Raw genomic sequence first — 18,016 nt, forward strand, 5'->3', positions numbered from 1 at the left:
ACACGTGTGCTCTCTCATGTATGCACACGTGCATGCACACACACCTCTATGGGTGGATTTGCATTTACAGAATTGCATTTGCAGATGCATTCTATTTTGCCAAAAAAGAGAAACTTACAGGCAGTCAATCCCTGTGACATTTTATAAATTCCTACTCTGGAAATATGATGCAGAGCTGGGCTGAGGAGTGGCAGATGGAGTTCAACCCTGCCAAGTGTGAAGTTGTCCATTTTGGAAGAACAAATAAGAATGCGGAATACAGGGTTAATGGTAGGGTTCTTGGTCAGGTGGAGGAACAGAGGGATCTTGGGGTCTATGTACATAGATCTTTGAAGGTTGCCACTCAGGTGGATAGAGTTTGTAAGAAGGCCTATGGAGTATTATCGTTCATTAGCAGAGGGATTGAATTCAAGAGTCGTGAGGTGATGTTGCAGCTGTACAGGACTTTGGTTAGGCCACATTTGGAGTACTGTGTGCAGTTCTGGTCGCCTCACTTTAGGAAAGATGTGGAAGCTTTGGAGAGGGTGCAGAGAAGATTTACCAGGATGTTGCCTGGAATGGAGAGTAGGTCGTACGAGGATAGGTTGAGAGTTCTCGGCCTTTTCTCGTTGGAACGGCGAAGGATGAGGGGTGACTTGATAGAGGTTTATAAGATGATCAGAGGAATAGATAGAGTAGACAGTCAGAAACTTTTTCCCCGGGTACAACAGAGTGTTACAAGGGGACATAAATTTAAGGTGAAGGGTGGAAGGTATAGGGGAGATGTCAGGGGTGGGTTCTTCACCCAGAGAGTGGTGGGGGCATGGAATGCGCTGCCCGTGGGAGTGGTAGAGTCAGATTCATTGGCGACCTTTAAGCGGCATTTGGATAGGTACATGGATGGGTGCTTAATCTAGGATAGAAGTTCGGCACAACATCGTGGGCCGAAGGGCCTGTTCTGTGCTGTATTGTTCTATGTTCTATGTTCTATAAATAGAACCAGCCTGACTCAAGATTGGAATTCAGGCAGGTTTTAACCTCACACCTTTTAAATACATTGTCTGAACTGAGATGTCACCTTTTTATTAAAATCTTAAGTTATCTCCAGAATGTAACTTAAAAGAATTTCTGGGATTTATATATTAATGAACCAAAATTGGAAGCCCATTCTAAAAGATGAAAGTTTTAACAACAATCTAGATTTGTTCAATATATCATTTCAGTTGCATGACATTAATCTTTTGCCATAAATTCTATGTCTTATAAACCTGCTCCCCACCTGATGAAGGAGCAGAGCTCCAAAAGTTAGTGTGTTCAAATAAACCTGTTGGACTATAACCTGGTGTTGAGATTTTTAACTCAATCCTAATAAAGTAGCAGACTCCAGCCATTCTGTTTGAATCCACATTCACTGTAACGTGTTACTTCCTGTGAAGGTTTGTGTCATACCTGTTACCAGTTTACTGACAATTTGTGGCTCGGTGTAGCAGTCAATCTTGTTGTCTGTGATGGAAGAACAAATTCTTCCTTCGTGTCCAACTGACTGGAATCTAGTTCTTTGTTTCTGGTTTGACTTCTCTTTGGGGACAACAACGCCAAGACTGTATCTGTTTCCTCATTGGCATTGTTCCAGATTCTTAGAGCATCAGTAGTTGCTGTCAGTCAGACTGAATACTTGCCAGTCATCTTGGATATTCTCAAGGGAGAGCTGGTAAGTTTGGATTTTGAATCAGTCCTATCTCATGCAGTGCTCAATGAAGTAATGGCTTCATGGTATTGTTGCTGGACTGTTAATCCAGAGAACCAAGTTGTGTTTTGGGGACCCAGGTTCAAATCCCACCATGGCAGATGGTGGAATTTGAATTCAATAGATTTATCTGGAATTAAGAGTCTAATGACGATCATGTTGATTGATGGGAAAATCACATCTCGATCAATAATGTCCTTTCGGGAAGGAGACTGCCATCCTTAGCTAGTCTAGCCACATGTGACTCCAGCACAGCAAAGTGGTTGACTCTTAACTGTACTCTGGACAGTTAGGGATGGGCAATAAGTGCTGGCCTAGTCAGCAATGCCCTTATCCTGTGAATTTATTTGTTTTTTTCAAAAGCTTATGCTTGCTTTTTTGAGGAATGGCTAAAAGCTACTCATCTGAGTGTATGATTTTAAAAGCATTTCCTCAGTTTCTGACCTTCACCTTAATGCTTCCATTTTAAAGATTTTATAGCCATTTAGTGAAGCATGGTGCAAGAATTCACACTGAAACATCATAGGTTTCTTGCCTCTAACCCTGCTCACCGCATACTGTTAATGGTTATCTCTTTCAAAGTGTTAAAATAATGATTGCTTTCACCTACCTGGATGGTTTGGTTTAGTGTACTTTTTTTATTTTCCAGGAAGAACTGAAGAGTTACTTGGAAAAAGCCTGTGACCTGCTTCCAAATCCAACCTTGACATCTCAATGTAATGAATTAGTCGATGAATACTTGCCAGTCATCTTGGATATTCTCAAGGGAGAGCTGGTAAGCTTGGATTTTGAATTTGTCCTATCGTATGCAGTGCTTAATGAAGTAATGAAAACTTCAAAGATTAAGTAACTTTTTTTGTCTGTTAAGGTTGTTCTCACCCCAAGCCTGCTCAGTTGAACTCAGGCGAAATTTCATTACATGAGTAGTTAGAATGTTCAGTTTGCTCCTGCATAATTTCAGTGAATAGTATAGATGCAGTAAAAGGGAAGCTAGATACAAAAGGAAGAGAATAAAATACTGACCAGATTAGCTGAAACAGAGTGGGATGATGCTGATGTGAAGCAGAGCATTTGGGCTAAATGACTGTTTCTGCACTACTAGTAGAGTTAGGATCAGCTTGACTCTGATGCTTTCTGTCATCAGCTCTGCTATGTCTTTGCTCATTTATGAGATCTATGAAGCTAAATTTCAGAATCCAGAGAGAGGGCAAGAAAGTGAAGAAAACGGCCGTTTTATGTCTCACTTTATCTCCTCCTTTTGATAGGAAAATCCTGAAGTGGTGTGCAGTGCTCTTCACTTGTGCCAGTCCTTGCAAGCCAGTCTTGCCAAGAAGGATATTTTCTCCAATGAGATACCAGTGGTGGACATGTCTGAATTAACCTCCCCTTTCATTGCCAATGTTCCTCTCCTCCTTTATCCACAGCAGGCCACAGAGTCCAAGGTAAGCAGAGTCCTGAATACAGTCATGCTGATTTTTTTTTAACGTAAAGTTGATTCTGTTGTGCAGTGCAGATTTTGACTGGTACTGACGACTGAAGCTGTTTTTACTTCACCTTTCTGAAATAACCAGTATGTACCAAAAGAGAACTGGAGAAATTTTTTCAGGTGATCGTTCAGTGTGAGGTCATCAACATGAAGCATTTAACTTTGTCTTAATCTCCACAAATGCTACATGACTCATTGTGCTTCCAGTATTTATATATGTTTCAGATTCTGAGCCTGCAGTATTTTACCTTCTCTTATTTCTTTGACAGTCTTGTTTTGTTAAGATTTACCCTTGTGCCAATACTTCCTTTCCAATTTTCTGTCCTAATGTAGTCTCTTGATGTTTGTTTCCTTGGAACACCTTGTAGCCTTGCTATGTTCTGACCTGTTACTATGCCTCCTCTAGAAGTCACCAAATGGATGCTTGCTGGCAGTCTGTCAGATTGTCTCATCTTGACATTTGTGTGATGATCCTGTTCCTCAGGTTCAACATCTCTGAAGCTTCACCTTCTACTATCATACAAATATACTGCTTAATAAGGATGCCTTTGGCTACTTGTCTCTGAGCCAGCTGTACAAAACTATTAAATTCATACTGTTCTCCTGCTCTTTCTCAGTCGCCTTGGAAGTTCTTAATTTTCAATATTTATCTAATTCACCACTGAAACTTAGTATTGAGGTTGCTTCCAACACCATTTCAGATTTACTTTGGTTAACTATGTCTGACAGCGAAGGTGTTTTCCGTAGTACTCGCCAGAGCATTTTAATATTCAAAGTCTGACAGTGTTTGATTCATTGATGACTTTACTGACAGTCAGCCACCGTTTCTCCATGAAGATTTAATGTTTGGTGTCATTTGAGTTGAAGCCCTTATTGACCAGATAAGACCCACTTAAAATATTTAACCAAAGTAGCCGGCTCCCTAACTTTTTATTTTTAAGCCAAATATAAAGTGCCATGTTGCAGATGCAATGCAAATTTTAAACTACTCGACAATTTATTTAAACACTAAGAAGAATTTAGAATAACTTAACTCCATTGGAAAACTTAACAGAAAGGAGAAAGTGAGGACTGCAGATGCTGGAGATCAGAGCTGAAAAATGTGTTGCTGGAAAAGCGCAGCAGGTCAGGCAGCATCCAAGGAGCAGGAGAATCGACATTTCGGGCATAAGCCCTTCTTCAGGAATGATGGTGTGCCAAGCAGGCTAAGATAAAAGGTAGGGAGGAGGGACTTGGGGGAGGGGCGTTGGGAATGCGATAGGTGGAAGGAGGTTAAGGTGAGGGTGATAGGCCGGAGTTGGGGTGGGGGCAGAGAGGTCGGGAAGAAGATTGCAGGTCAAGAAGTCGGTACTGAGTCCGAGGGTTGGGACTGAGAAAAGGTGGGGGAGGGGAAATGAGGAAGCTGGAGAAATCTGCATTCATTCCTTGTGGTTGGAGGGTTCCTAGGCAGAAGATGAGGCGCTCTTCCTCCAGCCGTCGTATTGCCATGGTCTGGCGATGGAGGAGGCCAAGGACCTGCATGTCCTTGGTGGAGTGGGAGGAGGAGTTAAACTGTTCAGCCACGGGGCGGTTGGGTTGGTTTTGCAGCAGATGCAGTAAATAATGTGTGTGGAGGTGCAGGTGAATTTGTGATGGATATGGCAGGATCCCTTGGGGCCTTCTCTACATTGGGGAGACAGGCCGCCTACTTGCGGAACATTTCAGAGAACACCTCTGGGACACCCGGACCAACCAACCAACCCAACCACCCCGTGGCTGAACACTTGAACTCCCCCTCTCACTCCGCCAAGGACATGCAGGTCCCTGGCCTCCTCCATCGCCAGACCTGCTGTGCTTTTCCAGCAACACATTTTTCCACTCAAACTTAACAGAATAGCAGATATAATAACTATTACCAATTAGCTGTTCCAACATAGTAACATCTCATGAACAAACCCTTTGCCAAAAATGCAAATTCAGGAAAACAGATTTTTTTTCCTCGCATGCAATCTAGTCAGGTGCAGAAGAGAGCCCCCAGCTTTTGGCTGTAATCGAGGCACGCAAAAATGATTTCCACTTCTTCAAGTCCACAACAGCAATGCTTAAAGGTAAACGTAAAAACAAAAAAAAACTAGAAATCCTGCTCTGAGAGCTGGCCAAACTCATCCAGGTGGGTTCTACATTTTTTTTAAAATAATCACAAGGCTTCACAAACTCTGGTGATTTTGATAGACTGCTTTTCACCTCTGCCTTACAACCTCTCTCCAAAAAAAAGTAATGTTTTAAAGCCACAGCGTCGTTACACCTTTGATTAATTTCTCAATGAATCTCTCCTAATTATACTTGGTTTCTTGCACTTTGAGATTTTAACCTGGTTTGAACATATGCTGCAGTGTTTTCTGTTGATTGTCCTCCATCCTTCTTTAACACTAGCTGAGCCATTCCAGTAGAGTTACAACACTAACATCTGCCTGATAATGTGGGAAATTGCCCAGTATGTCCAGTACGTAAAAAGCAGAACAAATCCAGCTCTGCCAATTACCGCCCCATCAGTCAACTCTTGGATCGTCAGTAAAGTGATGCAAGATATCATCAATAGTGCTATGAAGCAGCAATAACCTCAGTGATGTGCATTTTGGGTTCCCGGCCGTTTGGCTCCTCACCCTTTTACAGCTTTGGCTCATACGTTGAATTCCAGACATGAGGTGAGAGTGACAGCCCTTGACATCAAGGCTGTATGCAACCAAATGTGGCATCAAGAAGTCCTAGAAAATCTGGAATCGATGGGTATCGGGGACAAACTCTCTGGTGATTGGAGTCATAACTGACACATAGGAAGGTGATTGTGGTAGTTGGAATTCATTTATCTTAGTTCCAGGATAACTCTGCAGAAGGTCCTCTGGGTATGCCGGTACCATCAGTTCTCCTGCTCAACACTCTCAACTCCGATCTCCAACATCTGCAGTCCTCGCTTTCTCCAATGATCTTTAGCTGTTTTATTGTAAGGTCAGAAGTGGGAATGTTCAGATACTGAAGCAGTCCATGTTCAAATGTAACAAGATCTGAGCAACCTCGAAGTGGCATGTAACGTTAATGCCACCTAAATGGCTATGGCCATCACCAATAAGTGACAATCTAATCACCACCCCATGATATTCAGAGGTGTCACCATCATTGAATCCCCACTATCCTTGGGGGTAATCATTGACCAGAAAACTCAAAAACAGAGTAGCTACAAGAGCAGGTTAGGGCTAGGTATAATGTGCTGAGTAACTCACTTCCTGAACCCCAAAGCTTGTCCACCATCAACAAGGCACAAGGCAGCAGTGTGATGGAATACTCCTCATTCCAACAACACTCAAGAAGCTTGACAACATCCAGGACAAAGCAGCCTGTTTGAATGGCACTATGTCCACAAGCATCCACTCTTTCCACCACTGATGCTAAGTAGCAGCAGTGTGTACTATCTGCAAGATTAGCTGCAAACATTCACCAAAAATCCTCAGACTGCACCTTCCAACCCACAGCTGCTTCAATCTGGAAGGACAAGGACAGCGGATACATAGGAATATCACCACTTTTGAGTTCCCCTCCAAAGCACTCACCATTCTGACTTGGAAGTATATCACCGTTTCTTCACTGTTGCTGTGTCAAAATCCTGAAATTCCCTCCTTTTAAATGGAATTGTGGGTCAACCAACAGCAGTTGGACCTCAGCGGTTCAAGAAGGCAGCTCACAGCACCACAAGGGCAACTAGGAATGGGCAATAAATACTGGCCAGCCAGCATGCCTACATCCCACATAGTGCAGATTTTTACAAAAACATTGCTAAGTGCAAGTTTGGCTTAGAGAATACAGTATATCTTCTGAGTCAGAAAAGGAATAGTTGGAAGTCACACTGTAGGATTTGAGAATTTTGTATAGACTAACACTTCAATCTTGTATCAAAGTGGAAGACGTTATTGAAGAATAAAATATCAAATGGAAGCCCAAACCGTCTCTTGAATTAAGTCAAAAGGGTGTGAGATTACATAGTCTCTGTATAAGCCAAGTATTCAAGCCCCCCACGCAGACAATTCCAGAGAGACCAAGTCTCGCTCTCGCTCGCTGTGCTATTTCTCTATAGGCTTATCATTATGTTCCTGTGGGACTTCATAGTTGTTTCGTCATGTTACATCCATTTTTATATTAATACGTTTTTACCCAATATTATTGAATGTTACAGGATAGCAACAACCATTTAGAACCAGGGTTTTAGTCTGATCCCACTGATCAGCTGTGTCTCCATACCCTTTACAGTCTCAACTGTCCCATTTCCACACTCCTATATTCTACTAATACACATTAATATCCCTCTTTCAGAATATTTTGTTACCTATGCTTTACTAACATTCCGTTGCAGTGTCCCAAATGCTAATCAACTTGTTGAAGAACTTGAGCACCATACATAGGTTAGGTGCATCAGTTAGGGGAAACGCGGAGTATTAGGCTAGGGGAATGAGTGGGATACTCTTCAGAGGGTTGGTGCCAAATGGCCTGTTTCCACACTGTAGGGATTCTGATTTCTGGCATACTGGTTTCAGTAATTTTCTTTCTCATCAAGTATAGTTTGAGGAATGCAATCCTTTGTGTATGGTTTTCAGTGCAATGTTCAAATAAGGGGAAGGGAAAAATTCCAGAAATGTAATGTCATGAAAGCTGGTGATACTTGAAATTTCTAGGAGCAGCCAGTTTACTTATTGTGTTTCATGGCAGTCATTTTAAATCCAGCAAATGTCCATTTTAAAAATTGAACAAGTATGGTTTTAACAAAAAAAAAGTCTCTCTTCGTGCCAAAAATTATGATTGAGGAGGGCGTAAACAAGTTTAGTAGTCGATCAACGGAAAACTGGTTTTGAGGAACTGAGAAGAGGATTTGGGGACAATTACATTAAATATAGAATTAGGTCAATTTGCAGTGGTTTCTATTTTCCTTTCACATGAAGCAGATTTTTTTTTGTCTTCTATCAACAAAGAACAGATTTTTATCTGTTTTTTTCAGATAACAGTCCCTGAAGGAGCCTTGACTCCTCCAGAAATATCTCCATGTCAATTAGGTAACTGTGTTTGCTGCAGTTGCTGAGTAGGGAGAGGGAGCTTATGAAATTCTTCTGCATCCCTCCAATGCAGTCACATTTGTCCTGTACTTTGGTGAACAGAAATACTCCAGCTGTGGACTAACCAAAGTTTTGTACTACTCCAACATGATCGAAATAGAATGGGGCCTTTGTACAAAAAGTGACTAGGCTCCATTAAGGCAAACAAGTGTTCTCTTTTGAATGTGTGCACACACTTGTGTGGTCAGTTATTGCAGTGTTTCATATATTAAATAAAAACAGCCATACAACTTGATGCAAGTTAAATAATTTTTGAAAACTGTCAGATCATTTCCATTCATGCTCGCTTAAACTTGTTTCTTATGCGCGTCATTTTTATCCATGGTTAGGAATGAGTTCCTTCTCTATCTCTTTCAGTCAGATACAGTATTTATTTGTTACCACATATTTAGAGAATTCTTTATAGATGGTAGTTATCTTTTGTGGCTTACATATTACACTTAATTATTAGTCATAAATACTGATCTATTTGAGCAGAGGTCCATCAACACAAACACTAATAACACTTTATTTGTTAACAATCAATCCATGATCACCTGTGTTCTGCAAAGCTGTATTCTTTGAGAATGCAAAGGTACCCCAGACCCCATTTTTAAAAAAAAAATCCCCCCTTTCTCCATTCCGCTATTTATTGGGGAATGTTCTTGATTGTGTGACCTTGAAATTCTTCTTCTTCTTCTGTTTCTCTTCTGCCACTATGGATACCTCACCAAATCCATTTTTGAATACTTATCGTAGGAGTCCTCTGTTACCACTGACGCCATGTGTTGCTCCTACCATGGATCTGTCTGCTTCACAGTTTATATCCATTATGCCGTTCTTTATTAGTTTAATTTCTACTCTTACATTTTGTGCCTTTTTTATTCCCTTTCCCCTTTGGTGTCAATCTGAAATGCTGCATTAGATCAGTCCAGGGATTGATTAGTTTTTCAATATGTACCACACCTGGGTAGCTGAAATTAATGTTTTGTAACATTTTAGAACATCATAAAGGAATACTTGAAGCATTGTAAAATAATTTGTTGCTTCTATTCTCTTGTGGCACACAATTCACAGCTGGGCATTGAAATAATTGGAGATCAACAGTTCCAACAGGTTATACAAGCCTTTCATTCCCCCCTGAGGTAGGTTTTGTTGTTTCAAGATTTCTCATTCTGATCCATTTCTTTCAGAGCAATGATGCTGTGTGTCTGGACTGTACCCAGTTCATAACTGACCTTCAGACTTCTGTCAAAGAAAATGCCCTTGTCTTGGATAAGCTCATTTCTCAGTTAAAGCAGCAGTGTAATCTTGGACCTGGATTAACAGAACTGGTAAGTCATACAGAACATATCATCATGATTGGGCATCCGTGTGGAACTCATTCAGACACTATCCACAAAAAGCCATCACCCTAAAAGCTTTGTGTACTAATGAAATCCAGCTGAATCATTGCAGGTAAGTTACTATCACAACCACTCCACCTCAAATGACTCAGGGAATCACCTTTAAGGTGTTGGTGTACGTAAATACAACTCTGAAATAAACTTGTTCAGTATTTAATTACTGAATTCATATTTTTCATTACGGTAGTATTCATGGGACTAGATTAGGTTAGGATATCTGGTCAGCATGGATGAGTTAGACCGAAGGGTCTGTTTCCATGCTGTATATCTCTCACTCTATGAAAGGTCCTCCAGCGTTCTCCTGAACTCTTGCAGTTTGAGTGCAGTCACTCAACATCAATTTGCAAAGAACTCTTTTAGTTTTTCTGCTCCCCATTGGATAAGTATTCTTTTGTTGAAATGTTTAAAACTGACTTCTGGCATCTGCTGACCCCACTCCACCTTCCTGTTTGTTGACCCCCTCTCTCCTTCCCATGTTCTGACATTTATGGTTTCTCCTCCCTGTCAGCTGATCTCTCCACCTACAACCTCTAGCCACTTTGCTTTCGCTCACTCGCTGTCAATCATTTGCCAGCTTTGCTGACCCTCTTCCTTCTCCCATTGCAGTCCCCTGTCACTCCACACTTGCCTCTCCATCCTTTGCACTGCTACTCCATCTTGTTTGCCCTCTCCCTTCCTGCTCCCTTGTCTCATCTTTGCCAGGTAGTCTCTGCCTTCTTATGAATCTCCCCTACCCAGGTCTCAAACAGACTTGCTCTTCTCATTTCCCTGCCCAGCCACCACCTTGTCCTCAAGCCATGCTAATTTATGTCATTCACGTCCGTACTCCAGTCACAGGCTCACTCTGAACTTGTCAGCCAAAAAACATGAGAGAGACCCAACTCATCACTCTTTCAATCTATTCTATATTTGACATGACTCACTCTGTCAAACATTGTCAAAGGTGGAAACACCCACTTCTGTATATTTTGTGATACCCTGTTTGGCACAATGGGAGCAGCAAGATCATATGAGATGGTAAGATCAAAGGGCTGATTGTGAACATGGATTGGGGAGTTTATATAGGGGAAGAGATTATGGGAGAATTAATGGATTTGGGTGTTGAATTACAGTGAATGAACAGTGGTTTGGTGTAAAGGGTGAAGGAGGAAAACAGTGAAGGTGGAGTCAAGAGAAGGTAGTGGAGAGCAAGGATTTTAATTGAAAGGTAAGTGTGAGATTGAAAGTGAGACATTGAAAGGTGTGAAAAATGCCAGAGGAACAGGGTTGAAACCAGGCTGAAACCAATATCAGCCCCACACCTTTCTCTGAAACAAATGACAAATGTTATGACCAGGTTGGGAAACGGTTTATCAGCTCTGAATCTGGTTTTCATCATGGCCATGACAATGAGTTAATGAATGGTAAGAGCCTTATTAAAAGACAATCTGGATGGAGAAAGTCAGTGAGAACTGATCACCTTCACAGTCAGCGCAGGGAGCATTGAGTGGAACTGAGAGGAGATTGGAAAGTCTCATTCCAGCAGGTACACTTATTACTAGTGGACATATTGCAACAATGTCAGTGTGTCTACCCCTTCTCACTTTCTCTGTCTCATGTTTATAATGTGTGCTCTGCCACTCTAGTCTACATGAGGATTTGTTTCCCCAGGTGAGTAGAGGATCTGTGCTCTCATATCTCCTCATCACTAGTAACTCCAACCTAACATTTTTTTTAAGGCAATGGCCTGATCAGGAAATGTTTCAAGGTTGTCAAATGAAAATGATAATCTCACTCCCCAGGAGATATTCCCACAAGTCTATATCCAAATTTTCAAAGCTAATCTGTCCTGCTTTATGACCAGTTTAAATAATGCAGTAACCGTATCTCCTTACCCAGCAATATTCATTTACAAGTGGTATACAGTAATGTCCAAATAATTATTAATAAGCATTTATTTGTGTTTCAGTGTGAGAAGTACATTGTTCAGCAAGCACCACGAGTGGCTGAGATATTAATGCAGACGGTGAGTATTAGAATGATCCTCGTGTAAAAATAAGATAGTGATTTGAAAATATTACAGTTTGTAACCTAACTGCCAAATCTTCCAGCCATTCTGTATAATGTATAAGTTGCCCTGACATCCTAGTCTTCAACCTTCCTCCTCATCAAAGCAGTACAAACTTGAGTATCATTAAATCTTTCTGTTAGGGGTGAGAAATATTAACAATTTGGTGAAATTCAAACTTTCAAATTGTAGATTTCGCCCTATTATTTTCCTAACTTTCATGTCTTCAGGAATGTGTTTGACTTAGCTTGTGTTATACATGGGTTTTCTAAACTGTACATTAGAATTGATCGCAGAGTTTGAGCTGCTGGGTGAGGAGGGAGGGCTCGAATGTCCTGCGATCATATGATGGGGAGCACAAGGCAAGCCTCAAACTGCAGACTGGGGGAAAGTCAGGCGGCTTATGAAAGAAGGCAGTCTGCAAGCACCATAGGCTTTGGATGGAATGAATCTTCCAAATGAAATTTTATTTCCAAACCAGGAAATCAAGTGATGACTCACTCAGAGGAGAGCTTGCAGGGGATGATATTCCCATCGATTTGCATCCTTCGTCCTTCTAAATTGTAGTATTCGTGGATTTAAAAGGTGCTGCAAATGGTGAAGATGGTATTCACCTCAACGAGGGCTGTCCAGATTTTTTTGTTGTTTGTAGTAATAAACTGCTTTATGATAAAACTGTATTGCTATGAGACAGTAGCAATAAGGGAGCTCCGCCAATTCTGCTGCCATTTCTTTCCAGAACTGAAAGATGTTCTATCAGCAGTGTTCAAAGAGCTTAATGATGGACACTGGCCTGCTTTCAGATATCTTTAGCAAATATGCTGTTGGTGTCAGAGCAACTTGCGAGAGTACAGAATCTACACATCAGTAATATATTCAATGGAAAATTGTTCTTTTGGCTTTGGACCTGTTTGCAACCTGCAAGATAAGAAATCACTTCCTATTATCCATTCCATTAAGAATTGAATCTTCACAGTGCACAGCTCCACTCTTCCCCTAGGATGGGGGATTTCAAGACGGGCCATATTTTTCAGGTGAGAAGAGAGATTTAAAAGAGACACAAGGCAAATTTTTTAGAGGATGGTTGGCATGTGGAATGAACTTCCTGAGGCAATGGTGGATGCGGGTACAATTACAGCATTTGAAAAACATTTGGATAGATACACGAATAGGAAAGGTTTGGAGGGATGTGGGCCAGGAGCAGGCAGGTAGACCCGTTTGGCATGTACTGGTTGGACCGAATGGCCTCTTTCCGTGATGGCTGACTCTATGATTCTATGTGTGACCTTATCATCAAATCCTAAGTCAAATCAAAAAAGTTTTGAAGCCTGTCAGCTGAAATTGAATAAATTGTTTTGATTGGAAAATTTCCTAATCTACCCACCACGCTTGCTGCAGTGCAGTTCTTCACCTGGCAAGGATATGTTTAATCTGAGAATATAGGTGAAGTTTCTTGCCATACTACTTCCCTTTGTCCATTGCCGGCTGTGTGTCCATTCTCGCAGGAATCTCTGAAATGATAATTAGACGGCATAATAATAACCATCTTCTCTTTAGTCTAGTCACAGATGCCAGTTATGGCTGTCACATTACTCTCCTGTCTGTGAGCAGGCAACTCATTGGAAACCAAGAGCTAATAATACCAACTGAGAACTGAGTCCAAGATCACGACCCACAATATCTGCCTGTGTTGCAACCCATAATATCCACTGGAATTTGAGGGTTAGTTCATAGCCCCTAAAGCACAGCTAGTTAATGCTGTTGAGAACTAAGCAAGATAAACCAGAAAGACTTATTTTTGTAGTCTCTACAAATTTAACTCGTTGCCAAAAAGGGGCTGTTACCTGAAGTCAATTTTTAGCCAAATGTAGCCTGTTTTTTTAATGATGTGACATCACAATGTTCATCCATAGCCTTGCTCTGCTCTGCTCACCCCCTGCTCAATTGCAACATGTCCTATTCCATAGTCAATGTAAACGATGCTTCAGAATCTTGGAGGTCAGACATTTATCTAGAAAGAGAAACTGAGTTGACATTTCAAGTGTAGACCGACTCTGGAGCAGAAGAAGTTCTTGCACTGCACTCAATTTCCACTTTTTGATTTAATTTGTGTCACTGATGAATTTAACAATTGCTTTGTGCAGGGATTAGAACCATGCCTTGATTGCTTGTGACTGCATCGCAACTAAGATGCTGCAATTGCCTGTACTTTTTCAAATAGTGCTTTTTATTCCTTCTGCTGTTTTGACAAAGAGATATAACTTAGATTTTTTTCATTAAGGGTGCAAAAGAAATCTGCACAACAAATGGATTCTGCCAAAGACCAGCCACTGTTCCAATGCAGCTCCTCCAGAAAGCCATTGTTAAACCTATCCAGGTATGGAAAGGTGCTATTCATATTTTCATGGGTGAGGAAATGTCTGGATTTAGAAAATAGGTGACAGGTTTAGATAGAGGATCCGAATCGGCGCAGGCTTAGAGAGTGGAAGGGCCTGTTCTTTGTTTTCTTTGTTCTTTTTTTTTGTATAACTTCTTTCAAAGCTGGAGTTCAGGCCGAATGTCTATAACATTATGCAGTGACAAAGAAGGTAAATGGTTATAGTAGTGCCAGGCACCACAGCAAGAGAAATGTTGAGGTTTTGGGGAAGGTAAAGAGGGGATTTACATCGACTTTACGGAACAGAAATGGGCCTGAGCTGATCCTGAAGTACCACATCAACATCCTTCGCTCTACATCGTCTCTTTTGGATCTGTTAATGACGATCTTATATTTTTGACAACAAGTTTATAGCTCTTCTGAAAATGAAACATCTTCTCTCTGTTGACCCTATCCAGCCTCTCCGTATTTTACTACCTCAGCTTTCTTCTTAGGGAGAAAATCCTAGCCTGTTATTTTCTGATATTTAAAATGCCTCATTTCTGATAATATTCTTTTACAGTATTTGGCAGTCTGATACCTGGAATGAGGGATTCCAGTTACCTGAAGAAATTGGGACTGCTCTGAGAGCAGAGAAGGTCAAAGAGCATTTACTTAAACTGTTGAGAATTGTAGTGTTTTGATAAAATTGGTCAAAAATCACATGACACCAGGTTATAATCCAACAGATTTATTTGAAAACACTAGCTTTTGGAGTGCTGCTCCATCAGATGCTAGTGAGAGTAGAAGACCTTAGGCACAGAATTTTATAAGGAAAACTTTAACGGGTCAAACAACTCGTGGAACAAATTTGGAGTTAGTTAGTACTCTGCAATTAATTCTCAGACTATATACTCCCTATTTCTCAAATACCCAACCAGTGGGAAATCATAGAATCCCTGCAGTGTGAAAGCAGCCATTTGGCCCATTGAGTCCAGAGTAACCAGCCGAAGAGCACCCCACCCTTGTAACCCTGCACTTCCCATGGATATCCCATCTAGTCGGCACATCCCTGCGAACAATTTCAACTTAGCGTGGCCAATCCACCTAGCCTGTGCACCTTTTGATTAGATTAGATTACTTACAGTGTGGAAACAGGCCCTTCAGCCCAATAAGTTCACACCGACCCAGACCCATTCCCCTACATTTACCCTTTCACCTAACAGTACAGGCAATTTAGCATGGCCAATTCACCTAACCTGCACATTTTTGGACTGTGGGAGGAAACCGGAGCACCTGGAGGAAACCCACGCAGACACTGGGAGAATGTACAAACTCCACAGTCGCCTGAGGTGGGAATTGAGCCCAGGTCTTTGGCGCTGTGAGGCAGCAGTGCTAACCACTCTGCCACTGTGCCGCCGACTCAAAACATTCTTAAGCAGGTAGCCCCAGACCATAACTTTGCAATTTGTTTTGGTAAGTGTACAGTGAAAATTACCTGGAGTAAAATAGCGAAGTTGACCACTAGATTTTAAAACAGGCAAACATTTATTCTCAAAGTTGCATAATGAAACACAAAGAACAGAATAAAGAACCCCTACAGAACTCAACCTATTCAATTATTTAAAGATTTAATTATACTAGTCCCAATAAGCAAACTCCCTTTAAAAACCAATATAAATGCAACACATACTTACAGGTTGAAGTTGAAGGGCAGAAAGAGAGAGAGTTTCCACACAGCTCCCTGTTGAACTTGCTAGTTCAAGACTGAACTAAAACTGCTCCACTGGCCACTCCCCCTTTCATTAGACAGGTCACTTCTAAAACATGACAACTTTGGAATGAACATAGAACAATACAGCACAGAAGTGTGCCGAACATTTGTCCTAGCTTAAACACCTATCCAATTGCCGCTTAAAGGTCACCAATGATTCTGACTCTGCCACTCCCACAGGCAGCGCATTCCATGTCCCCACCACACTCTGGGTAAAGAACCTATCCCTGACATTCTCCCCCCACCACCTCCTTTCCCCCCCCCCCCCCCCCCCCAATACCTTCCACCCTTCACCTTAAATTTATGTCCCTTTTTAACACACTGTTGTTCCCGAGGAAAAAGTCTCTGACTGTCAACTCTATCTATTCCCCTGATCATCTTATAAACCTCTATCAAGTCACCCCTCATCCTTCGCCTTTCCAATGAGAAAAGGCCTAGCACTCTCAACCTATCCTCGTACGACCTATTCTCCATTCCAGGCAACATCCTGGTAAATCTTCTCTGCACCCTCTCCAAAGCTTCCACATCTTTCCTAAAGTGAGGCGACCAGAACTGCACGCAATACTCCAAATGTGGCCTTACCAAGGTCCTTTTGGATTGTGGGAGGAAACCGGAGCACCTGGAGGAAACCCATGTAAACACAGGGAGAACGTACAAACTCCACACACAGTCACCCGAAGCTGGAATTGAACCCGGATCCCTAATGCTGTGAGGCAACTGTGCTAAATACTGAGCCTTAGTGAGAAACATTAGATATGTTTGCATCGTAAGTCACAGACAGTATGTTACTTGAATTGCAAAATTGTCGAGTAAAAAGCCAAATAATTTTTCCCATGTATCAAAAGTAGCAAGGACACTAAGGTCTCTGGTCTTTAATCTACTCTTCCTGTCTTCTGTGCCACTCTCAGGCCTTGAGGTCTCGTAGCTGTACGTGGAAGTCTGCTATATCAGCAGTATTTCATTTTAGTTCTTTAAAAACTGACAAACTGAATATAAATAAAATGAATTATATAATTTATCTTAATCAGGTTAACTAAATTCTCTACTTCTTTTTCATGTAGTTTCTTACCCCACGTTAAGATTATATTCATCTTTCCCAAATATATTGACGTAGGGTTAACCTGTGCCATACCCAATATTTTTCACTTACAAATTAAAGTTGAAGACTGGTTAGTAAAGTGAGATCACATAGGATTCAGGAAGATCTTGCCAAATGGATGCAAAATTTGCTTCATGGTACGAGACAGGGTGGTGGAGGAGGGGGGATGTTTTTCAGACTGGAGGCCTGTAACCAGTGGTGGTGTTCTGCAAGGATCAGTGCTGGGTACACTGTTCTTTGTCATTTATATAAATGATTTGGACACAAATATAGGAGATATGGTTAGTAAGTTTGTGGATGACTCTAAAATTCTTGGTACAGTGGACAATGAAGAAGAATGTCTAAGATTACAAAAGAATCTTCATCAATTGTGTCAATGGGCTGACGAGTGGCCAATGGAATTTAATTTAGATAATTGTGAGAATTGCACTTTAGTAGACCACATAAGGGCAGACTAAAAAAACACAGTATAAGTTAAATAGAAAATGAAAGTGCAAAGGGATTTTGGAACTCCAATATGTGATTTATGTTACAAAATGTTACCGTGCAGCTGAAGTATTTAATCAAGAACGCTAATAGGATGTATCCAGAGAATATTAACTTGGTAGATGAATTGTTAGGCAGAATTATCCAGAAAGATGGGAATGTGGAATTGAGTGGCAGAACAAGTTTAAGGGGCCAAATGGTCCACCTCTTACTACTTGTGAGCTGAGCATTGCTGGATTCTTTGATACAGGTTTCATTGGTGTGTTGCTCAGCCATGTTAGTCTGAAGTGGAGGTTCCATCATATGCAGGTTTCCATTTGATCAGCTAAATAATTGTAATTATGGCAACTGATGTCTTTGGAGTTAGTTGTACTGTACACCATCTCATCTTCCTGTTCTTGACATAGACTCCACTTATCCTTTGGAGACCCCATTGATTAAAGACATCCAGTTGCAATTGATTACACGCTGTAGGAACCTTTGTGACTGCTTCATATGTCTCGGATAAGACCATTATGCAGT

General features: G+C 41.2%; 1 protein-coding gene across 1 annotated transcript in view; it reads left to right on the plus strand.

The window, feature by feature from the left end:
* The window catches only part of psap (prosaposin), a 53,985-nt gene that overhangs the window by 17,284 nt on the left and 18,685 nt on the right, over positions 1-18,016 (plus strand). Inside the window, exons 4-8 of the mRNA XM_072582921.1 lie at positions 2,376-2,501; positions 2,992-3,168; positions 9,520-9,660; positions 11,681-11,737; positions 14,061-14,156. Coding sequence (XP_072439022.1) covers positions 2,376-2,501; positions 2,992-3,168; positions 9,520-9,660; positions 11,681-11,737; positions 14,061-14,156 — 597 coding nt within the window. The remainder of the gene's footprint in view (positions 1-2,375; positions 2,502-2,991; positions 3,169-9,519; positions 9,661-11,680; positions 11,738-14,060; positions 14,157-18,016) is intronic.

The sequence above is a fragment of the Chiloscyllium punctatum genome, chromosome 13 (genome assembly GCF_047496795.1).
Source record: "Chiloscyllium punctatum isolate Juve2018m chromosome 13, sChiPun1.3, whole genome shotgun sequence".
In the NCBI taxonomy this organism is placed as follows: domain Eukaryota; kingdom Metazoa; phylum Chordata; class Chondrichthyes; order Orectolobiformes; family Hemiscylliidae; genus Chiloscyllium; species Chiloscyllium punctatum.